This window comes from Sus scrofa, chromosome 4 (assembly GCF_000003025.6).
Source record: "Sus scrofa isolate TJ Tabasco breed Duroc chromosome 4, Sscrofa11.1, whole genome shotgun sequence".
Classification (NCBI taxonomy): domain Eukaryota; kingdom Metazoa; phylum Chordata; class Mammalia; order Artiodactyla; family Suidae; genus Sus; species Sus scrofa.
Window position 1 is genome coordinate 90391575 of NC_010446.5, and position 23701 is coordinate 90415275.

General features: G+C 55.7%; 2 protein-coding genes across 2 annotated transcripts; one reads left to right on the forward strand and one right to left on the reverse strand.

The window, feature by feature from the left end:
- Positions 2040–9806, forward strand: IGSF8 (immunoglobulin superfamily member 8). Its single transcript, XM_003481424.4, has 7 exons — positions 2040–2349; positions 5461–5838; positions 6759–7220; positions 7583–7990; positions 8428–8841; positions 9231–9361; positions 9544–9806. Exons 1-6 carry the CDS (start codon positions 2064–2066, stop codon positions 9344–9346), a joined length of 2064 nt encoding a protein of 687 aa, XP_003481472.2. The 5' UTR covers positions 2040–2063; the 3' UTR covers positions 9347–9361; positions 9544–9806.
- On the reverse strand, positions 10468–20852 carry KCNJ9 (potassium voltage-gated channel subfamily J member 9). The gene is made up of 3 exons (XM_001929061.4): positions 20672–20852; positions 17526–18435; positions 10468–14164 (listed from the first exon to the last, which is right to left on the reverse strand). Exons 2-3 carry the CDS (start codon positions 18373–18375, stop codon positions 13833–13835), a joined length of 1182 nt encoding a protein of 393 aa, XP_001929096.1. The 5' UTR covers positions 18376–18435; positions 20672–20852; the 3' UTR covers positions 10468–13832.

A 23701-nucleotide genomic window follows, 5' to 3' on the forward strand; every position in this document is an offset into this window, starting at 1 on the left:
TCCACCCCTAAATAAAGGGAGAGTGACTTTCCTCCAAACGCTTCCCTACACTTTTCGGCTTTCACACAGCTCAATCTGGCCTGTGGATGAGCTTAAAAGAAATGAATCTGGAGAAATCAGGCTGCAGGTATGCCAAAATAGGGGGAAAAAGAGACCCTGGAGTCCTGTTCCTAGGCCATTCCTAGAAGTATTGAGAGGGGAGGGGGGACCTCTGATTCCCTCAAGGGTTGACAGCATTTTGATTCAGAATTTCTCTGGTCTCTCCAGGATTCTTTTTTTTTTTTTTTGTTTTTTTGCCTTTTCTAGGGCTGCATCAGCGGCATATGGAGGTTCCCAGGCTAGGGGTCTAACTGGAGCTGTAGCTGCCAAGCCCACGCCAGAGCCACAGCAACGCGGGATCGGAGCCACGTCTGCAACCTACACCACAGCTTATGGCAATGCCGGATCCTTAACCCACTGAGCAGGGCCAGGGATCGAACCCACAACCTCATGGTTCATAGTCGGATTTGTTAACCACCAAGCCATAATGGGAACTCCTCTCCAGGATTCTTGAATATGGCTTCAACTGAGCACCTCATCTCATCGGGCACTGTGCCAGGATCAGGGAAGAGAAAGTCAAGGAAGATCTGGTCTGCCTTGGGCCACTTCCTCTCTCGGGGCCTGTTTCCTCTTCTGTAAATCGGAGTGAGTGAAAGGGTTGGGGGATGAGTGGGGACAGATGGAAGTTTGAGGATGAAAGCTCTGGGGTTAGTCCCTGTGGATGGCCACTTGGACATCCTGGCTGTCCCTTTCCCCTTTCTGACCCCACCCTTCCAGATCCTCCCCACATCCCTTTTTTTTTTAGCTTTTTAGGGTTGCACCCACAGCATATGGAGGTTCCCAGGCTAGGGGTCCAATCCGAGCTACAGCTGCTGGCCTATACCACAGCCACAGCAACATCAGATCCAAGCCGCATCTTCGACCTACACCACAGCTCATGGCAATGCCAGATCCTCAACCCACTGAGAGAGGCCAGGGATCGAACCCACAGCCTCATGGCTCCTAGTCGGATTCGTTTCCACTGCACCACAACAGGAACTCCCCCACTTTTTTATAGTTGAGGAAGAGACAGAGTTCCCAGGAAAGAAGTCTTTTCCAACCTCCCACCTCTGGGGCAGGCCCCACTCCTCCCAGTGCAGAGTGCTGTCCATTTCTCTTCACTGGACCTAGGGGCTCCTTCGCTTAAACCCCAAGCTCACCCTCTCTTTCGGTCTGAACTAAACCTCACAGCAACAGTTTAAATAATTCAACCCCCCCCATCTCCTATTTAGTGTTATCCTGTGCCAAGCACCTTGGTACATTATCTCAATTAACGTCACAAAAATCCTTTGGGGTGGACGTCATCCACTTCAATTTGCCAACATGAAAACAGGCTGGAGGAGGTTGAGCAACTTGACTAGGATCGCCAACCAGGAAGTGACGGAACCCAGCCGGCCAACCCTTCTAACTCACTTCCTCTGGTTCTGCCCCGAGGGGGTGGCAAACAGGTCTCCAGTGACCTTGCGAAGCCATGGAGCGTCCTTGAGCCCAGATCCTCCTAGTTCCATAACTCCAAGGTCCCGCCCTTCCCCATTTCGGCAGGGTTGGCCGCGAGGCGTAGAGGCTCCGGGAAAAGAGCTTGATTCTAAGTGTGCAGCCGCAGTCACCTCATTGACCCCAGGGGCCCCTGCACCCAAATCCTCAGGGAAAAGCCGAAAAGTGCAGGGTACGAGTACAACCTGCCAAGCTGACGTGGATGTGGCTAAACCCAGGTGCAGCCGGCTTCCGTGGGCTGGGGTCGGGGCGGAGCCAGGACCCAGGGGGGCGGGCCTGGATCGGGGTCAGGGAGGAGCTGGATAGCGGGGCGGAGCCTGAACGGGGGCGGGCGGAGTCCGGGCGGAGGTCCAGGACTAGGGTCCAGACACACCCAGGGATCTGAGCGGGGCCAGGGTCTGGAGGGGTCGGGGCGGGATTGGGGACCCGGGCGGGGCTAGGCGGGGGCGGGAGCCGAGGTCGGGGCGGAGCCTGGGTAAGGCCGGGCGGGAATGGTCTTTCCAGTTGCAGAGGCTGGAGGCACAGCAGTAGGAGGAGGAAGGGCAGGGGGAGGAGGGAAAAAGGAGGGGCCTAGGCTGCTCCCGCTCCGCTCCGCTCAGCTCCGCGCACCCACGCCTCGCTGCTCCGCTTGGTGCCCCTCACCCGGGCATGCGCCCCCTGAGCCCCCGGCCACCCAGAACCCGAGCCGCCCCCCAGAGCCTCCCCAGAGCTCGTTGCGCAGGATGGGCGCCCTCGGTCCCAAGCCGCCGCCGCCGCCGCTGCTGCTGCTAATGCTGGGTAAGCCCGGCTCCCAGCCCCGCCCGGCAGGTGCCTGCTACCTGGTGTCCAATCCTGCCCGACTCCCCAGCACTTCGGAGCCCCTCGCACCCGCCTCTCCATCAGCCTCGCCGGGCCTGGCGCTTAGCTGCCCTGTGAGGCCGCCGGCCGAGCCAGTCTTGGGGCGGGCGGCGAGTGGGGTGGCAGGCGGGGATTGAAGGCTCCCCCAGTTCTAGGCCCTGGGCTGGGGCACAGTGAGAACCCAAAGAGGTGCCACCCCCAGGGACCTCCTGGCCTCAGAGGAGCAGGTCCCACTTCTTAGCTGGCATGCTCAGGTCTTGGGGTCGCTGCGCCCAAATGCTGCGACTCCACCGCCTCACACTCAGCTCCAGGCCCAGCCTGAAGCTCGCCTGCGTAGGCAGTGCCTGCCCATCTCCGTAATTGCCTGAGTTGGCTGGAGGCCCAGGGGCGGGTTCTGCCCACGCTCTTTGAAGGAAGTCTCCCCTAATTGCATCCCCCACCTCAACTTCATCAAAAGTTGAGGGCAGTTCCATCTCTATCCTGGACCAGGTCTCCCTTTGCCCCTCTTTTCCTCTCCTAGATGTCCCTTGGGTCTGTAGCCTCCCACTGGTTGTCACACCCTCTTAGTCCCAGCTTCTCTGCCTCTGGAGAAAACAGGCTCTGTGGAGACTGATGCTGAGATCTCCAAGCGCCCTTGTGGCTGTTGTGCGTGTTCTCGGTGGGGTGTCCTGGGCCATTGCTGCACAGATGCATGCAGGCAGTGCCGGTGGAAATGTTTTGGGCCTGAACTGGAGGAGGCTCCCTGTAGGGGCAGTCTGGGGAGGAGTACCGTGAGACTGCTTGTACAGATGTTCAGGAAACTGAGACCCTTGAAATAAGAGCACGGGGTTGGGGGGGTGGCTTTGGTGCCAGGATTCGGAGCTGCCATAGTTACCGCAGAGGCTGACGTAGCCCCAGCCACTTGTTTCTAGATCAGAGCTCTATCACAGTGCCGAGCAGCCTCCCTGTACGACATAGGTCCCTGGGTCCTATGGGACTAGAATGAGTCGTCTCCTTGGGGGAGGCAGGAGGAGGTACAGAGGAAGGAGCTGCACAGCCTGGTTGCCTAGCACTCAGCCCGTTTTCCCCAGTGGGCAGCGTGGAGCAGAGAGGAGCCCAGGGGAAGTGTGATGCGGAGACAGAAGAGCCTGCTGAATACCCACTGCACACAGGGGCGCTTACTTTCATTTTGAAGATGAGGAAAATGAAGTAACTTTCCCCAGACAACCCATGTGATGAATGTTGAGGCTCAGATTTGACCCCCATCCATCTGACTCCAAAGCAAGACCCTGTTCTTCTTTCCCTCTTCTGCTGACACAGAGGGGCCCCAGCTGGGGAGAGAGCTGCCTGGCAGCTGGTGTCCTAAGGCTGTGGGGGTGACTTTCCCATGGGGATCTCCAAGCATCAGCAGTCGTGGAGCCAGGGAGATGGGAGGGGCCCTCCTGAGCGGTGTCTGCCCCAGGCCAGGGAAGGTGTCAGCTGGCTGTGTCCGCCATCACTCTGGTTATGAAACACCCTCAGGCAGAGCCTTCCTGAGTCACACAGGCTCACTCACCCTCTGAATGGAAGCTCAGAGCTCTCCTCCAGTGTAGAAACTGAGGCTTGGGATTGGGAGGGGCTGGTCCAAACCAGATCGCTGGGGCTGGGGCTGGGGCTGGAATCCGACCTCCAGATTTGCAGCCTGAGCTCTAACCAAGCAAACACAAGTTTCCTGTACAGATGTTCAGACCCCAAGTTCTCCCCGTGACGTGACTCAGCCGCAGGAAGAAAGGGGTGGTTAAGAGCGGGCTCAGGTGGGAAAGTTAAGGGGGATGTTTCTGGGGCAGCTGGAGGGCCCGAATTTGACTAGCCTTGCTGTTTTCCGCCAGCCCCTGTGGGTAAGCCCCTGGGAGTGCCACTCTAGTTGGTGAGGTCAGTGTCCTCAGTTCCCTCCCCTACCCATCCCCGGAGTTCCCCATCACCTCCCTGGCTTGTCCCTCTGCAGGGGCATGTGGAAGCCAGCCAAGGATAGTAGGAACTTGGCCAAGACTGTATACTTCTCATGCCTTACCTTTCTCATGCAGAAGATGAAGGCAGAGGGCTGACCCAGCCCCCCTCACATTCTGGGCTTCTGTGATCTGGGGCTGTGAGAGGAAGGAAGGAGAGAAGGAAGAAGCTGAGCCCTCCAAGGCCACCAGGAGTATCTGAGGGGGCAGGGTAGGGCCTGGGGGTGGGGCAAAGAAGAGAATTTTGGCCTCTGAGGAGAGAAAGACTGAAAGAGGCAGCTAGGGGTTTCGGAGCTTCCCTACCCAAAGGGAGCAGTATGTAAATGAATGAACACCACATGCAAATGGAGGCTTTTGTTTAGGGAGCTGTGGGGGGGGGGGGTTGTGTGTCAGCTGGGCCTGTGGGGAGGATTGGCAGGCACTGGTGGAGGAGGGGATCTTCTGCCCCTGGAGGCCAGGGCAGAGACTGGTTCTTGCCCCTTGAGCCTCAGCTGCCTCGCCAGCCCTGTGGGGAGGAGAAGCAGTGAGCTCATGGCCCAGCTGGAGGGGGGAGGGATTGTGTGGTGAGAACTGACTGGGTCTGTGCCCTGTCCTGCTGGGCTGCTGGCTCCATTGTCTGGAGTCCCTTGGCCCAGGTGACACAGCTGAGCCAACTAGCCCTTCTGAGCAAGGTTTTGCCAGCTCCCTTCAAACAAAGGAGCGGGACATGTGGTCTTAGGATCCTTTAGCTAGAAGGTGGCACTGGCTGGGCCTCGCAGACATGCGAGTGGGAAACAAGAGGAGGGACTCAAGGTATAGCTGGAACCAAGGAAGGTTAAATCAGGAAGCAGATACACTCCTTTCCACCCCTATCTGCTTCTGGCCTCCCAGGAATGGGATGTTTCTGGGTTTTGAGGCAAATCTGGCTCTGTACCACCACCTGAAGACCCACGTGTCTTACCTCCCAGCATCCTTTCCCCATTCTCAGAACAGGGCCCAAGCTGTAGGTTTCTTTTCCTGTTGCAAGCAGAGGCCAAAAATGACACAGGTGGTGTGGGGAAGCAGTGGGTACCCAGACATCTCTGACCTCTCCCATCCTTCCCTACAGGAGTCGGGTGCTGTGCCCGGGAGGTGCTGGTCCCTGAGGGGCCCCTGTACCGCGTGGCTGGCACAGCCATCTCCATCCCCTGCAATGTCAGTGGCTATGACGGTCCTGCCCAGCAGGATTTCGAGTGGTTCCTGTACAGGCCCGAAGCCCCAGAGGCTGCCCTGGGCATTGTCAGTACCCGGGACGCCGGGTTCTCCTACGCTGTCTTTGGGCCCCGAGTGGCAGCTGGTGAGGTGCATGTGCAGCGTCTGCAGGGTGATGCCGTGTTGCTCAAGATTGCCCGCCTGCAGGCCCAGGATGCTGGCATTTACGAGTGCTACACACCCTCCACTGATGCCCGCTACCTGGGCAGCTACAGCGGCAAAGTGGAACTGAGAGGTATTGGGCCCTGGGATGGGGGTGGGGCCGCATCCTCCCAAAAGGCAGAAAGTCAGTCCGGGAGGGACCTAAGAGGAATCTGAGGCCCAACCAGGTTAAGTGACTTCACGCAAGTCACTGAAAAAATTAGCCGCCTGTCTCAAACTCTATCCCAGGTCCCTTCATTCCAGGCCACTGCTTTTATTCTATCGGGCTGCTTCCTGGCAGAGGGAAAAGTGTCCTTAGGCCATCCAGTCCCCTTTCCATTCCCTGACAGGGCAGGGGAACCAGATGGAGTGAACAGACTCCATTCCTGGAGATTCTAGGATCCAGATCCGGGGGAGAAGTGAGACCATGTGATGTTCTTGCCCTCTTAAGTCTCTTTGTCTTCCAAAAAGGAAGAGAGAGCCACTTTTCTGAGTATTTCAAACAGGGGTCAGTCTCAGACATAAGGGTGAGTAGGCGATGGGCTGGCTTTAATGAAATTCAACAAGTATTTATTGGAGTTCTCGTTGTGGCTCAGCGGTTAACGAACCCAACTAGTATCCATGAGGATTCAGGTTCAATCCCTCGCCTCGCTCAGTGGGTTAAGGGTCTGGTGTTGCCATGAGCTGTGGTGTAGGTCGCAGACGCGGCTCGAATCTGTCGTTGCTGTGGATGTGGCGTAGCCCGGCGGCTGCAGCTCCTATTCAATCTCTAGTCTGGGAACTTCCCTGTGCCATAGCTGTGGCCCTAAAAAAACAAAACAAAACAAATATTTACTGAGTGCCTGTTGTGTGCCCAGCACTGTACTTGGCACCACTGGGTTACAGAAGAAATGGTACAACACGAAGTCTCTGCCTTCTAGGAGCTCACAGTCTATTTAGTGAAAGAGGTTGCAGATAGAAAAGTCACAGAAGTTGACAGCTCCCAGCCCTCCTCACTCCAGCTGTTCTCTCCAGTTCTTCCAGATCTGCTGCAGGTGTCTGCTACCCCCCCAGGGCCCCGAGGCCGCCAGGCCCCGGTTTCACCCCCTCGCCTGACGGTGCACGAGGGGCAGGAGCTGGCCCTGGGCTGCCTGGCGCGGACGAGCACGCAGAAGCACACACACCTGGCTGTGTCCTTTGGGCGAGTGGTGCCCGAGGTGCCGGTGGGGCGAGCGACCCTGCAGGAAGTGGTGGGACTCCGGCCTGACCTGGCTGTGGAGGCTGGAGCTCCCTATGCCGAGCGGCTGGCGGCAGGGGAGCTGCGGCTGGGAAAGGAGGGGACTGAGCGGTACCGCATGGTGGTGGGGGGCGCCCAGGCGGAGGACGCGGGCACCTACCACTGCACCGCCACCGAGTGGATTCAGGATCCCGATGGCAGCTGGGCCCAGATCGCGGAGAAGAGGGCTGTCCTGGCCCACGTGGACGTGCAGACACTGTGTGAGTGCCACACGTCCCATGGTGCCTGCTGGGAGCCGTGGTATCTCAGTAGGGGCAATGGCCCTAGGGGCACTTGATGGCCATCATCCAACTCCAGGGAGCTCCCCTTCCCTCCAGTGAATGATCCCATTAGCATCAATCCCTGTTAGCATCTGTACCCAGGATGGACTTTCTCTGTTCAGAACCTGGTGGGAGATGGGAGGGCCATGGCGGAGATGAGATGAGGGGGGCGTCAGGCACCTGCATCTGGGAGATGCGTGGCCTGGAAGTTGCTCCTGTCCAGGAAGGAACTATGGCTGGGGAGTCAGGTGTTCTGTGCCCTCTCCTGCCTCCTTGACACCTCTTCCCCTCCGGTGTTTCAGCCAGCCAGCTGGCAGTGACAGTGGGGCCTGGTGAACGTCGGATTGGCCCAGGGGAGCCCTTGGAGCTGCTGTGCAACGTGTCAGGGGCCCTGCCCCCACCAGGCCAGCATGCCGCTTACTCCGTGGGTTGGGAAATGGCACCTGCAGGGGCACCTGGGCCTGGCCGCCTGGTTGCCCAGCTGGACACAGAGGGCGTGGGCAGCCTGGGCCCTGGCTACGAGGGCCGGCACATTGCCATGGAGAAGGTGGCTTCGAGAACCTATCGGCTACGGCTGGAGGCTGCCCGGCCAGGGGATGCGGGCACCTACCGCTGCCTTGCCAAGGCCTATGTCCGTGGGTCTGGGGCCCGGCTTCGTGAAGCAGCCAGTGCCCGCTCCAGACCCCTCCCTGTGCACGTGCGAGAGGAAGGTGAGAGGAGGCGGGTTGGGCCCTGGTTAGTGTTGGGGTTCTATAGAACCTTTCCCTTTTATTTTTTTAAATATCCTCTTTTGGGGGTGTGTGGAGGGGGCTGCCCCGTGCCATACAGAGTTCCTGGGCCAGGGATCAGATCCGAGGGGTAGAGGGGTAGATATGACCCAAGCTGCAACTGCGGCAACGCCCGATCCTCAACCTGCTCTGCTGGGCCAGGGATTGAACCTGTGTTCCAGCGCTCCCAAGATGCCTCTGATCCTGTTACATCCTGAACCTTTCCCTTTGTTTCTATGCCTCTCTCTCACCATCAACTGCCTCCATGCCTCGGCCTCTTCTAAGACTGGGGAAACACCTCAAGTTTCTGGGCTACTGCTTGGACAGCAGTCCTAACCCCGTGCCCCCTGACTTTTCACCTTCTGACCTTTGTCCTGCAGGTGTGGTGCTGGAGGCTGTGGCCTGGCTGGCAGGAGGCACAGTGTACCGCGGGGAGACAGCCTCCTTACTCTGCAACATCTCTGTGCGGGGCGGCCCCCCCGGGCTGCGGTTGGCTGCCAGCTGGTGGGTGGAGCGGCCAGAGGAGGGGGAACTGAGCTCTGGCCACGCTCAGCTGGTGGGTGGCGTGGGCAAGGACGGTGTGGCAGAGCTGGGTGTCCGGCCCGGGGGAGGACCTGTCAGCGTGGAGCTGCTGGGGCCCCGAAGCCATCGGTTGAGACTGCACAGCTTGGAGCCTGAGGACGAAGGCGTGTACCACTGTGCCCCCAGCGCCTGGGTGCAGCACGCGGACTACAGCTGGTACCAGGCGGGCAGCGCCCGCTCGGGGCCTGTCACAGTCTACCCCTACACACACGGTGAGTGATGCCCGCCCTCCCCTCCTCTCCTCACTCACCCGTCCCTCCAGCCCCCCCACTCGTTCTCGCCTTTGCCCTCGTTCTTCCCTTTGCATCAGATCCCCTGCTAATGGTCCCTTGTTCTTCCTCCGGAGGAATGGTCCTCATTTTTTCACACAGAGAGTCTTGAAAGTTCAGCTTTCAGCCTTTCAGTGCCCCTCTGCCCAGGGTCCTGGTGGTGGGGACTGGCTTGAATACAGAGGGGCCAGGGAGCGGGTCAGGGAAGGCTCTGTGAGTAGGAGGAGGTGGTTCAGACTGCTCAACAGAGATGGTGCTGGCACATTGGTTGGGACCACGAGTGGAGGGCAGTGACCACTCTAGGCTGAACGTAGCCATCCTCTCTTGCCCAGCCTTGGACACCCTGTTCGTGCCCCTGCTGGTGGGTGCAGGTGTTGCCCTAGTCATCGGCGCCACCATCCTTGGCACTATCACCTGCTGCTTCATGAAGAGGCTGCGGAAACGGTGATCCCCCGTTCCCCAGGTGAGGGGCGAGAACCCCGAATCCCCAGCCCCGTCTCCCCAGGTCCTGAGATGAGTGGCTCCCTCCTGGCCCCAGCTGGAGAAGGAGCAGCCCCTCTCAGCTCTGTGAGGGCCCCAGGAATGGTGAGGGCCGGGAGGGAGCCACACTCCTTAGCCCCCTCGGCGTGCTCTCCCCTTTTGCAGGTGTGACTGTCTTCCAGCCCAGCTGCCAGCCCACCTCTGGTACCTGGAGACCCTCTCCCTCTGCCTGCACTGCCTTTAATTTATTTGACTCACTCCCCACCAGAGTGGGGGACATGGCTCCCCTTCCCCACTCCTTCCTTCCCCACCTCCTCCCTCTGTCTGGCCTTCCATTCTCGATCCCACACCGAGCCCCAAAAGGAGGCCATTCCCTGTCCCAGGATGAGTTTTTCTAAAATGTGAATAAACTTGTTTTATAAAATCCAGGGCTGTCTGTGTCTTTCCTGCCGTGAGGCTGTATAAGGCGGGAGTGTGGGGCAGGGAGGCTGTTGGCAGCTGACAACCTCCTCTGAGTGACCTGGGCCTCACTTCCTCCCACAAACACCATCTGGCCTCTGTGGGCCATGCCACCCACCCCAGGAGGGGACACCTGGGTCCCATCTGCTGTCTGAGCTGTCAGTGCTGAGCCAATTCCTATAGGGACTCCTGCTCGGGGAGGGGAGAAGAGAAAGGGGGGGTGAGTTCCAGCGGAGCATGGCCTTCACCCCTACACTTCTAGGTTGCAAGGCGGCGGCATCCAGGATCCAGGGCCCTTTTTTGCCCAGTTCCCACACTGTGCAGTCTCATCCTCTAGGTCAGGCTAATCTTGGGCCTGACTCCTCCCTCCGGCCCCTGGGGCCTCCACCTTTTTTCTTTCTGATCTTCATTTATTCTGTCTGACTGCAGCAGAATGGAAGCCTTAGAATGTGACAGCAGTCAGAGGAGCCCCAGGGACTCCGCCTCCACAGCCTGCATGCACCCCCACCCCCGCTTCACCCCCGCCCCCAGGGCCTTGGGGCTCCCTGCATTTGCTGCTGCCTAAGGATTCCTTGATCCTAGACTTCTCAGCAGCACTGCATCTCAAGAGGCACTCAGTCTACCTCTTTCAATTCAGTTATTTAAACATTTATTGAACATTACTAGTTTGCTAAGCGTTGTTTTTACAGATGGGGAAACTGAGACCCAGAGAAGTGATGTAACTTGCCCAGAGTCCAAGAACTAATTAGGGACAATGTCAGGATTAGAACCCAAGTCTCCAGACTCCTGGCTCTGTACACAGTGGTGTCCTGAGCGGTGGCTGAGTGACGAGGAGTGGTGTGGTGGGGTCTTGGTGCCTTCCATCCAGGCTCAGTTCCTCTGCAGGGGGTTCACTTGCAATGGGTGAACTACCGTGTGAGCGAGTGTTGATAGCAACAGCCCATTCCCTCCTGTCCAGAGTCTGGCTGTTTCACCAAATTAAACCCAAATCGCTCCTTATCCTGTAAGCCAACATTTGTTCTTTTGGGAACAGCCGGTGCCAGGATTCAGGGACCTCATTTTTGACTGATAGTGACCCAAGTGACCTTGTGACCCGAGGCAAAGATGTCCTCTCTGAGTGGACCCAAGCTGGTGTCCTGCAGGATCCCAGCTTCCCAGCCTGGAATGGAGCACACTGGGGTGCTTTCTCCCAAGGGACTCAGACTTTTATTAGAGGACAGGAGTCGGGGGAGTTCCCGTTGTGGCTCAGCAATAATGAAGCCGACTAGTATCTGTGAGGACTTGGGTTTGACCCCTGGCCCCGCTCAGTGGGTTAAGGATCCTGCGTTGCTGTGAGCTGTGGTGTAGGTCGCAGACGCAGCTCGGATCTGAGTTGCTATGGCTGTGGCTGTGGTGTAGGCTGGCAGCTGTAGCTCTGATTGGACCCCCAGCCTGGGAACCTCCATATGCCACAGGTGCGGCCCTAAAAAGACAAAAAAAATTTAAAAATTAAAATAAAATTACATTTAAAAAAACCATGGATAAGGAGTTCCTGTCGTGGCGCAGTGGAAACGAATCTGACTAGGAACCATGAGGTTGTGTGTTTGATCCCTGGCCCTGCTCAGTGGGTTAAGGATCTGGCATTGTCGTGAGCTGTGGTGTAGGTCGCAGATGTGGCTCAGATCTGGCATTGCTGTGGCTGTGGCGTAAGCCGGCAGCAACAGCTCTGATTAGACCCCTAGCCTGGGAACCACCATATGCCACTGTCTGGCCCTCAAAAGACAAAAAAAAAAAAAAAAAAAAAAGACAAAAACGAAAAAATCATGGACAGGAGTGGGGTGTAGCCAAGACCAAGGACCAGAGGTCACTGCTGGGCCAGCGCTGTGGAAGGATGTGCCTGCGCGTGCATATACTTCTCTCCCGGCCGAGGGTCCCTCTACCTCTGCCCCTTCTCAACTTGCCCTTCACCATTCTTGGGGGTGGGGGGTGGGGGGAGGGTGTCCCTGGTGACTGGGGTGACCACAGGGAGGGAATACTTCTCCAGGGACTTCTGTCCAAGTTGGGTAGACAGCAGGCTGCAGCCACAGCAGGATGTTTGGTCTCCTGGCTCCTCTCTCACATGATTCCTGCCACACTGCAACCTGCCTCTTAGGTCCTATGAGCGATTCCATCTTTGGCCTCTGATGCCCTTCCTGCTCCAGCACCCCCGCCTCCCCCCACAAGGCCTCCCGACTTCTCTCTCATATCTGTCTTGCCTACTTATCTTCCCCAGACACTGTTGCAAACTTGTCAGCACCCTATTTCCACTGATGGGCAAGTCCCCGGGACCAGAGATCAACTCTTCAGCCTGGGTTTCGCGGTCCCCTCCCGCTGCCACAGTTCGCCACCCACGAGGAGCCTCGTCTGCTCCTCAGCTTGATGCCCCACCTCTTGGCAGGACCTCCAAGTCTGTTTAGAGTGGGGCTTCTCAAGGCGCCTCTTCCAGCCGTGTCAGCATGACCTGGGACTTGTCAGAACCACAAAGTTTTGGGAGTTCCCATCATGGCCTCAGTGGTCATGAACCTGATGAGTATCGACAAGGATGCGGTTTGATTCCTGGCCTCACCCAATGGGTTAAGGATCTGGCATTGCTGTGGCTGTGGTGTAGGTTGCCAGCTCCAGCTTCAATTGGACCCCTAGCCTGGGAACTTCCGTATGCCGCAGGTGTGCCCTAAAAAGACAAAAGAAATGCAAAGTTTTTGCAGACCTACGGAATCAGAAACTCTGGGAGTGGGGCTCAGCCATCTGTGCTCCCAAACCCTCCAGGTGAGCCTGAGGCCCATCCAAGTTCGTGACTGCTGGCTCAGGTCAGTGCTCTAGGCCTGACCCAATTCCTATCTTTCCAATTCCCAAGGCCTCCCACCCCCTGCTCAGAGCCATCACCCAGGTTCTCAGTTTGAAACAATTGCCACAAACATATTTCTCTGTTTTTCCCACGTGCACTGTATTCCCAGAACAGGCATGTGGTCTCTGACTGACCTCCTACACATGCCCAGGTCACAGCCCTCTGTCTCCAATGGGCACCCAGCGAACTCTCTGAATGACTCCGTCTTTCTGTGCCCAAAGACCCATTCTGCTTTGCTGAGAGCCCTGTTTCCCAGCTCCAGTGGACTTACTTTCTCCATCTCTCCCCTGGCCCTTCTGCCTCCACAGAACCTCTCCCTTCCCTCCTGCCTCTGCAGTGGTACTTCTGAGACCTCACGCCACTGTCAGAAAATCGCCATCCCTGGTTTGTCTTTCCCAGGCCCCAGCTCTAGCATCTCCCCCACAGCCTGTTTCCCTGTATTCACGGACAAGGTTGTTCCCGTCCTGCGCAGCTGCCTCTTCACCTTTCACCCTCCCTCTCAGCCTGTCACAATGGTGGGGGTGGAGGTGGGGGGGCATCTTCCTCATCTCTGGCCGCTTCCATCCAGCTTTCTCTCCTCTGGGTCAGCTTGGGCTACTGTGTCCAGTGAGACGGGTGCCCCGTACTCAGGGAGGTTGGACGAGGAGGTGAGCGGAGCCTAAGATTCAGCCCACACTCCACTCCCCAAGCCACAAACCCTGGTTTGGGGGAGGGGGTGTCGTCTGGAAGAAAAGGGTGCCTTTTGAGAATTTGCACAAAGATGCTCTGTGAGTTGGGGCAGCCCTGAGGGTACCATCTGTCTGTCGGCCCATTTCTCCACCCACCAGCTGTCTCTGTCTGCTTCCACCTTCCCACTGGAGCTGCAGAGGTCCATCCCTCTGTCCATCCATCCACCGGTGAACAGATGTGAAGGTCAAACAGAGATAGGCTGGTAAGTTCATCCATCCCACCCTCCGTTCTCCTGCCATCAGGCTCCTTCCCTTCCGTGTTGGATCCTAGAGCTGAGATTCTGAGGGGCTGCTCCAGCTTTAGTGCAGTCTCAGGGACCTTACCTGCTTCCTTCTCTACCTCTGCTCTCCAGATCCCCAGGTACCTGCGTCTGGCCCTGCCACAGGGGTCTGGAGGAAACTGGTCACACCTTGGACTCACTCTCTGGGGGTGGCAGGCAGCCGTTCTGCTCTTTGTCAGCCCCCGCCCCTTCGCCCGCCCCCTCCCCCGCCCCTTCCTCCTCCACCTTCTCATCCAGCCGGCTGGGGATGGACCAGTAGAGATGGGCATCAAGGCGGGCTGCAGCCTCAGCCAGCTCCCGGGCGCTGCACGAGGGTGTGGGCACCTCAAAGGTCTCGTGGAAGCTGGCATAGTCCACCTCGTAGAAGCCATCCTCCAGGGTCAGCACGGATGTGAAGCGGTGGCCCCACAGCACCTCGTCCACCAGGTAGGAGCTCCGAGCTTGGCATGTCATTCCTGGGGGGAAGCACACAGGTCAGGGGGGACCCCAGCCTTCCCTCTCCTGCCTCGCTTCACAAGTCTATTTCCAGAACCCCTCCCTGAATCCCTTCCCAAGCCCCCCCAGCCCCCATTTTGGTCCAACCCACTTTCTCCACTTCACCAACCCTTGTATTTGCCTAGCTCCCCCTCCTCCTCACCATTTGCCTCAACTCCTCTTAACCTCCAGCACATATTCTCCCCTCCTTTCCACTGGGGATACCAATCAGAGAAGCTGAACCTTGAAACTGACCTTAGGGATCATCTAATCCAACTTCCCTCTCCATACAGTGCTTCCCACTGAAGCATTCCTAATACTGGGCATCTAGCTTATACTTGATTACCTCCCCGAATTGAGAGCTCACCACCTCACAAGGAGCCCACCGTTCTGTGTGATCGTTCTAATATCTGGTGATTTTTTTTTTTCTTTTTAGGGCCACACTTGCAGCGTATGGAAGTTCCGAGGCTAGGGGTCAAATTGGAGATGCGGCTGCTGGCCTAGGCCATGGCCACAGCAACATGAAATTTGAACCATATCTGCAACCTATGCCAGAGCTTGTGGCAACACCAGATCCTTAACCCGCTGGAAGAAGTCAGGGATTGAACTCCATGGATTCTAGTTGGGTTCTTAATCCACTGAGCCACAACAGGAACTCCTAGGTTGTTCTTTATACAGAACAAAAACCTGCCTTCATTAATTTCAGTTCCCTGCCATATGACACACCTTCAAGTATCTAAAAGCAGGAATCTTAGGTTCTATCATGTCTTCTTCAGGCTGAATAGCCCCATCTCTCTCCATCACTGTTGATGTGTCCTGGCTTCTAAAAATTTTACTTTCTTGACTGAAAACCAGAATGGCCCAGGAAGATCCTTTAAGCACTTTGAATGTGATAAATACCCCAGATGTGGCCTGATGCATGCCTAAGAGGCGGCTTACTACCTCTCTCTTCTGGCCATGATGCTTTAGCTAACAGGCCCCAAGATTACATTACATAAACATTTTTGGAAGCTGTAGCATATTGCCTGTGGCCAACTAAAACCCCCAGTTCTTTTTTCACCAGAGCTCTTCCATGCTGTGCTTACATAAGTGATTTTTTTTTTAAAGCCTAAATGTAGAACTTTATATTTATTCCTTTTAAATGTCATCTTGTTGGGTTTTGGCTCATTATCCTTGCTTTTCAGAAGCATTTTGGATACTGACTCTCTCACCCAAAATATTACCATCCTTTCCAGCTTTGTCTCTCTAGAAAAATCCAATAAGCTTCCATCCCTATCTCTTCCACCCCCAACTGCCCCCGTCCTCCTTGCTGTGGGCCTTCATCCTATGTCCTCTGTGGGCTGGGCACACCCACTGGGGCAAGTGCTTCTTCTACCCCGGGGTCTCTTATATCCCCCTCAGCTCATGTCCACCTCTGTACAAGGGGGTGGAAAGAAGAGTGAACATTAGCTAACCAGAGACTGGCTCTCAACACTGAAAGCCCTGCCCTGAGCCAACTTGGGGACATTGATATTCTTTGTTCCTTTGGTGAAGGCTGGAATAGGAAACATCCAGCAGAGGAGGGGAATAAGAGGCAAAAATGACACTGGGGAGAGAAGGGCTGAGAGGAAGCAAGGGAGAGGCTGGGGGAACAAAGGGAGAAGAGGGTTTGGTGGGCAGAGACTTCTCAGGTGCTGGCAAAACAGTGCCAGCTGATGGGGTGAGAGGAAGCACAGTGACCGGGAAAGGGAGGGGGGCTAGAGGGAGCTCTGGGGGAAGAGGGGATGGGGAACACTGAGGCAGGAAGTGGTGAAGTAGAGGCTCAGCCTGAAGGGTCAGGAAAGGGGTTTGAAGGCATGGATCTGAGAGAAGCCAGCAGAGGGCAACACCAGCAACAGTGGCAGGAGCTGCAGGGACCCCTGGTGGGCCTTCAGTTATTCACTTGCGGTTTTCTTCTACTTTTATTTTATTATTTAGTTTAATTTAATTAATTAATTTATTTTTTGCCTTTTCTAAGGCCGCTTCCTGTGGCATATGGAGGTTCCCAGGCTAGGGGTCTAATCGGAGCTGCAGCCGCTGGCCTCCACCACAGCCACAGAAATGCGGGACCTGAGCCGTGTCTGCGACCTACACCATAGCTCCTGGCAACACCAGATTCTTAACCCACTGCGCAATGCCAGGGATCGAACACTGGTTCCTAGTCAGATTCATTAACCACTGTGCCATGATGGAAACTCCTTCTTCTACTTTTAGGTCTCAAGTCCCAAAGGGCCCATTAGCTGCCCCTGCACTGGTCTTGTCCTATCTGTTCCCAAACCTTTCACTGGTGTAAGCCTGCATTGGAGGTTCTGACATTACAAGCACACTGCTAGTTCTTTCTTGGGGCTCGAAATGTTCATATCATCTATTTTCCTTTTGATGGATGGGGAAACTGAGGCAGAAGTGAGAACAGCTATCAACCTCTCCCTAAGTTCTAGCCTAGGAATAACTCAGGCCATGGAAAATCTTCATCATCAAATTCCAGGGGCCTGGGAGTTCCCATTGTAGCTCAGCGGGTTAAGAACCTGACTAGTATCTATGAGGATGCAGGTCCCACCCCTGGCCTTGATCCAGCATTGCTGTGAACTGTGGTGTAGTTTGCAGAAGCATCTCAAATCTGGCGCTGCTGTGGCTATGGTATAGGCCAGCAGCTGCAGCTCTGATTTGACTCCTAGACCAGGAACTTCCATATGCCCCAGGCGCAGCCATAAAAGGAAAAAAAAAAAAAAAAAAATCCAGGGGCCTGCACCTCTTAGCAATGAGAAAAACTAGGAATCTAACCCCTCCTTCCTACTCTGCACCGTAAAAGCTAAAGCCAGACTGCCTGTGTCAAATCCAGATGTGACTACTTATTTAGCCTTTGACTGTGGTCAACTTAACTTTTCATTGGAGCAATCTCCTCTCTGAAAAATGAGCACAATACCAAGAAGTTACCTTTATGGGGGTTCTTCGTGGGGTTCAGATTAAATGAGCTCAGAGGTGTCAAGTGCTTTGGAACCATGCAGGGCACAGAGAAAGCACTGGGTGTTAGCTATTATTTTGACTCTCCCCTATTCCTAGTGACACAGACCTCTCAGCCCAGGGCACCAGGCCAGGGCCACTTCCAAGGATTCCTCCCAGCTTTCTCTCGGCTCTCTGGGGGATCACTCTGTTCACACACACCCCAACCCAGGGTCCCCATCTCACCTCAACCTCTCATCTTCCACCAGCTTCTCCATCCCTCCACTCTGCCTTCCTCGGCCCTGCCCACCCTCTGGCCCGGCCCCTCAAAGCCCAATTCCCCGCCCACTCTGCTCCCCTCCTCCCCCTGGGCCCCTCCCGCACCCGTGGCTTCCACCATGCCCTCGAGGATGACAACGATCTCGAAGTCATCCCTCTCGAGGGCGCGGCGCGACGCCTCCCAGAAGGGGCTGGCGGCGTCTATCTCGTGGCTGATGACGAGCGGCGAGACGAGGAAGAGGCGGTCGTCGCCGGTGTCGAAGCCCACGCTGAGGTCGGTCTGGTGCAGCGGGATGAACTCGCCCTCGAGCGTCTGGCGCGAGCGGATGAGCTTGGCGCGGATGGAGGCCTCGACGATGTGCGACGAGCGCAGGTCGCCCACGCGGAACATGAGGCAGAGGCGCCCGTCGCGCAGCGACACCACGGCGTTCGAGGAGAAGACGAGCGTGGCGGCGCGCTTGTTGGGCTGCGAGATCTTGACGAACATGCAGCCCACCATGAAGGCGTTCACCATGGAGCCCAGGATGGCCTGCAGCAGCAGCAGCACGATGCCCTCGGGGCATTGGTCGGTGATGACGCGGTGCCCGTAACCGATGGTGGTCTCCGTCTCGATGGAGAAGAGGAAGGCAGCCACGAAGCCGTTGAGGTTGTTGACGCAAGGCGTCCACGCCGTGTCCTCCAGGTGCTCCAGGTCGCCGCGGCCGTAGGCGATCAGCCACCAGATGGCGCCGAAGAAGAGCCAGGTGAGCGCATAGGCCAGCACGAAGAAGAGCAGGCTCAGGCGCCACTGCAGGTCCACGAGCGTGGTGAACAGGTCCGTCAGGTAGCGGTACGTCTCGCGCACGTTGCCCTGCTGCACGTTGCAGCGGCCGTCCTTCTCCACATAGCGTTGGCGACCGCGGCGCCGCGGAGGCTCCTCCGGCCCCGGCGAGAAGGCGGCGTTCTCCTGCGCCATGGCGGTGGCCGCGGCGGGGAGGTCACGGCCCGGGCGGCGGCGGCGCGGGGCCTGGAGGGGCTGAGAGGAGGGCCCAGTTAGCCGATCGGTGGGAGAGGCCGAGACCGTGGCCTGCGCTGAGGGTCGGGTGGCTTTCAACTTCAACTTCCGCATCAGTAGGATGGGATGGATATACACAACCGACCCTAGCTGCCCCCACCCCCAGTTCCCAGCATCGGGAGTATCACAGGGGATCGTGTATATGAACTGGATCGCACTCTGCGAGACTCTTTATTTTCAGGGGAACGGGGACCAGAGATCTTGGTCCCCTGCCTCTAACTGGGCTGTGCAGCACCTCACAGGCACCCCTAGGCTAGAGGTCCAGGCAGGGACTATCCTGAAATCTTTAGACTGTGGGCTTCTTGGAGGCAGGCGGTTAATCTGCCGCTTCTGGGCAGAGCCCTCTCTGCCCCATGGCCGCCCCCACCCCGCCCCGGCTATTGTCAGGGCAGCCCACTAATTCTTGCTCTCAGCCATTCAACCTGCCATCCAACCAGGCTCTTTTGAAGTTCATCCCAAGGCTGACATAGAAAGTCTTTCCCATTCCTCCCTCCCCCAGATCTCACTTACTCTGCCTCCTCCCACATCTGCTTCCTCTCAACAAGCTTACCAAGGAGAAATGGAAGTGGTGGAGAGTAAGTAGAAAATCTCCAGTGGGTAAGGGTTGACTCTTCCCATCTTGGGAAATCCCACTGAGCAACCTGCCTGCGGACTAACCATGACCATGGCGGCTGTAGTGTCAGCCCCATTTCCCCTGGCTTCTTTCCACAGTGGAGACAGCCTGAAAAAGGGCAAGAGGGCTGGAGGATATGAGATCAACCCAGACAGCCAGGGTAAAGGAAGCACAAAGTTCATCAAGATTAGGCTTGTAGCCCTCTGCTATCCTATTCTTCAGGAGCCATCGAGCAGATAAGTGCAGCACAAAGCACCTGCTTTACCTCCTCCTCCCATCAGTTCTCCCCCTACAGCCTCCTACCTCTATTGACTATCCTCATAACAGCCCCCCTCCGTATGCCCCGAATCTCACGTTCAAGGGAAGCCTACTTGATTTTGCTTTAAAATGTTCCACTTAGGGAACTCTCTGCGCTGCAGTCAGCCCTGAGAGAGAGACCCAGAGCCCTTCCCTAGGCACCGAGGAAGGTATGGTTCATACGAGCAAAGGATAAGAAAAAGGATTGAAGGTTTTTTAGCCTTTCCTCCTTCCTGGGAATCATCCTCTTCCCCCATTCCAAGGAAACCTGGGTTGGCTGGGGTGGGGTGGTGGAGGGGGAGAGTGTGACATAAGGACCACAGATGGCCTGGATGTTTGACCAGGTCCCGGGGAGAAACCAGCTGGATATGTAAGTCCAAACCCAGCACTCTTGAATTTAAGTTCTGGAGCAAGGTGCTCTGCAGCCAGACCTTTGGAGGAGAGTGTGTATGTGTGTGTGTGTGTGTGCGTGTGCGTTGAGGTAGAGGGCAGGAGGAGAAACCAGAATGAGATGGCTTGAGGTTTAGGGGCACCTCCTACATTTATTTTCCATGAGGAATCAGGGGATACAGGGTCCTGGAGCCCCAATGCAATGGCAGATTGGGGTCTTCCCCTCCTGCAACGATGAGTTTCCCTTTCCCTCCCTGCAGCCCAGGATGTCCTCGAGAGGAGTCAGCTCTAGGCGTTGATTGGCTTAGAGATCACGGGTCATGCAGAACGGTACCTGGGCACACTTGGATTCCAGCCTCAGTCCAGGTGGGCTTCCAGATGGTCTCTTGGGGTCTTAGGTAATCTCACCCCCCAATCTGCTTGCCTAGACAGAGCTCTCTGCCCAGGTGTGGGGAAGAAACCCCAGAGTCTGATGGTGCCCAGAACTCTCTCACTCTCCGTTGCCCTGGGGAGCTAAGTGAGCCTGACTTTGATTGTGTCCCATCTCTTGTCTTCCAGGGTAGGGGCGGCATTTTTCTCAGTAGGGGAGGAAAGGTGTGAAATTCCTGCCTCTATCCTGAGAGCAAAGACTTGATTTTACACCTTCCCTCCAAAGATTCCTGTTCCTCCAGCCTATTCCTTCTCCTTTCGTGTGCATGCTTTGACCCCTTTCTAGAAGACCCCAGTGCCTCTTTCTCTTGGATCTCCCTTTCTCCCACTTGAGAGTGCTGGCCAGCAAGGGGACTTATTTTTGGGAAGGGGATCTGGTGAAAACATCCTGAGGAACCAGCTCTTCCCAAACCCCCATTTGCCTTGGAAAAAGGGGCCCAAACCCAAGTCCCCCGCAACTCAACTCACAGCGTGTGGAGAGGAGAGCAGCCGGCAGCAGAGACCCCTGGGGGGTAGCGTCCATGCCCCTGACACTGCCCCCCCCAGCCCCCTTGGAGAGTGGGAGCCGCAGGCACCGCTGTTTCTCCTAAATGTAGCGGCAGCTCTGACTAGGACTTGCTATCTGTGTCATCCCCACTTCCCAGGCTCCCCTGCTCCTTTCTGGTTTCCACAGCAACCAGTCTGGCGACAGCTCTAGAGCATCCCCCTCCCCTCCCCTTCCCAGTCCTGGGTACCACTAGAGGCTGATCCACACGCCATAGCTATTTTTAGCCAAAGTCCCTCCTCCTGGACAACTCAGAGCTCGCCTCCTCACCCCCTCAGGAAAAAAAAAAAAAAAAAAAACGAAAGAAAAGCTGGCATGCTGGCTCTTTCCTAAGAAGCTCCTTGCTCTGGGAAAATACGGGTCCTGATGTGTTTGGGAATAAGGCATTTGGTGTCCTGGGGATTCACCTCCAGGGGGACCTCTGGGGGCACATGCTGCTCTCAGGTCAGGCCCACCATCAAAGTCTCCATTTTTGGAGAGGCCACCCTGATCCCGAAGGAGGTAGCTGGAGGGAAAAGCGATCTACTCAAAGAAGGGAGACAGGGTCAGGGCTTCTAATCTCTGTCACGGATTTGCAGTGGTCCATAGGAGACACTCCACTTCCCTCAGCCACAGTCGCTCTGCTCCATTTTTCACAGGATACTGATATGTGTAAATAGCCTCTTTCCACCCACTTCACAGGGTGTGGAGATCAAACGAGGCAATATAAATAGACAGGCTTTGAAGTGCAGTTTGTTAATAGCAAAAGGTCTAGAAACCATCTAAATGACCAACAGAGAGAAAAGGCTAAGCTAGGGCCCACTAACTAACTCTTCGCTAAGAAACTTTTGTGGAGTTCCCATCATGGCTTAGCTGAAACAATTCTGACTAGCATCCATGAGGACTCGGGTTCGATCCCTGGCCTTGATCAGTGGGTTAAGGATCTGGTGTTGCCGTGAGCTGTGGTATAGGTGGCAGACGAGGCTTGGATCTGGTATTGCTGTGGCTGTGGTGTAGGCCAGAGACTACAGCTCTGATTCGACCCCTAGACTGGAAACCTCCATATGCCATGGGTGTGGCCCTTAAAAGACAAACAACAACAACAACAACAAAAAAAAAACAACAAAAAAAAAACAAACCCAAAATTAAAAAAAAAACACTTTTGTGGAACCCAAGTGCCAGGCAATGTGCTAGGTTGGGGTGGTTACAAAAATGAGTAAGTCCCTGCCCATGGGGAGCTCATGGCAGTGGAGAAAGACACACAAACACAGAATACTAACACTATGGCTAAGAATTCATTGAGCATCCGTGCTGCACTAGACCCACGCCTCAGTTAACAACCTTGAGACCTACCCTGTGGGATAGGTGTGCTTTTCTCTATAGATGAGAAAACTGAAAATAAGAGGTTAGGCGACTTACAGAATGTCACAGAGTTGGATATTGGCAGAGATAGTAGTCACACTCACACAGCTGTGTCACACGCCCCCGTGCTCTTCTCACAAAGTCACACTGCCTCAGTCATGCAATGTCTGCGGTAAAGCAATTTAATTGGCTACTACATTCCTATATGTCAATGTGCATAAGGGACACTGTTACATAAAAACCAGAACATAGGGAGTTCCTTTTGTGGGTCAGGGGTAACGAATCTGACTGGTATCCATGAGGACACAGGTTGGATCCCTGGCCTCGCTCCGTGGGTTAAGGATCTGGCGTTGCCATGAGCTGTGGTGTAAGTGGCAGACGAGGCTCGGACCTGGCACTGCTGTGGCTGTGGCATAGGCCGGCAGCTGCAGTTCCCATTCGACCCCTAGCCTGGGAACTTCCATATGCTGCAGGTGCAGCCCTAAAAAAAAAGACCAAAAAAAAAAGTAAAAAAAAAAAAAAGCTCAGAACATATAAGTATTCATACACATTGACTCTAACCATGTAGAAATAGCTGTAGGAGCACGGATAAAATTCTTTTTTTAATTGAAGACATGGAAACACTTCAGTGTTCATACAGAGAGTGGTAGACAAATGCCAGGTGCTGTTATTATCAGTATTATTATACCCAAGGTCCTGCTTGATTCTTCTCCAGATTCGTTAAAACTGGAACAGGAAGCTATGAGCTCTAGGAGCAGGAAGATGTAGCAATGGATACCGGAGGGTTAGAAGTTCCTGGAATGACCTGGCAAGGTGGCAAAGGTGATACTGAGCAATGTAATCTCAGGAGGCAGTAACCTGGGTTCAAATCCCCACTCTGTCCGCTATTAGCTGGGTGACTTTGAGCAAGTTACTTAACTTCTCTGAGCAATTTCTTCGCCTAAGAACTGAAAACAACTGTATTATCCATCTCTTGGGGGGTTGTCATGAGGATTACAGTTAAGTACTTAGTAGATACTAACTATAATCTCTCCCCCTCCCCCTCCTCTCCCCCTTCCCCCTTTCTTCCCTCTACCCCTCCCCCCCCCTTCTCATTCCAGGCATCTCCTGAAAGCCACAGCCGCCCTGTGCCTCCTTCCTCTCTTCTGGCACCACCCCATGAGACCTGCAGGGGGCACTCCTGGTACACTGCCCTCTTCTCCCCAGCCCTCTCGCCTGTGTTTCTTATTCCAGGTGGAAATACCAAGTTTTCAGCCTGAGATTGGCATCAGGAAGGCTGTTAAAGCCCAGTCAACATCCCTGTCTCCTGGGCCTGGCCCTGTCACCTGAGCCTTGGGACTGCTAGTCTGCCCTTCTCTGTCCTGCCAAGCGGCCACTCACGTTGGTTCCACTGTGCCAGGAGCTCAGAGAGAAGAAACCAAACTCCTGGGCAAGAACGCATTTGCATAGAACTGTCCCCATTTCCTGAAGGGGGAAATCACAGGGCTGGCAGACCTGCAGAAGATGTATCAGCCGGCCGCCTGCCTCGGTCCAGGCTGCCTTAAGTGTAGCCTTGCTGAAGGAAGGAGATTACCACCCACTCCTCTGATTTATACATCCTGCAGGTCCTGAAC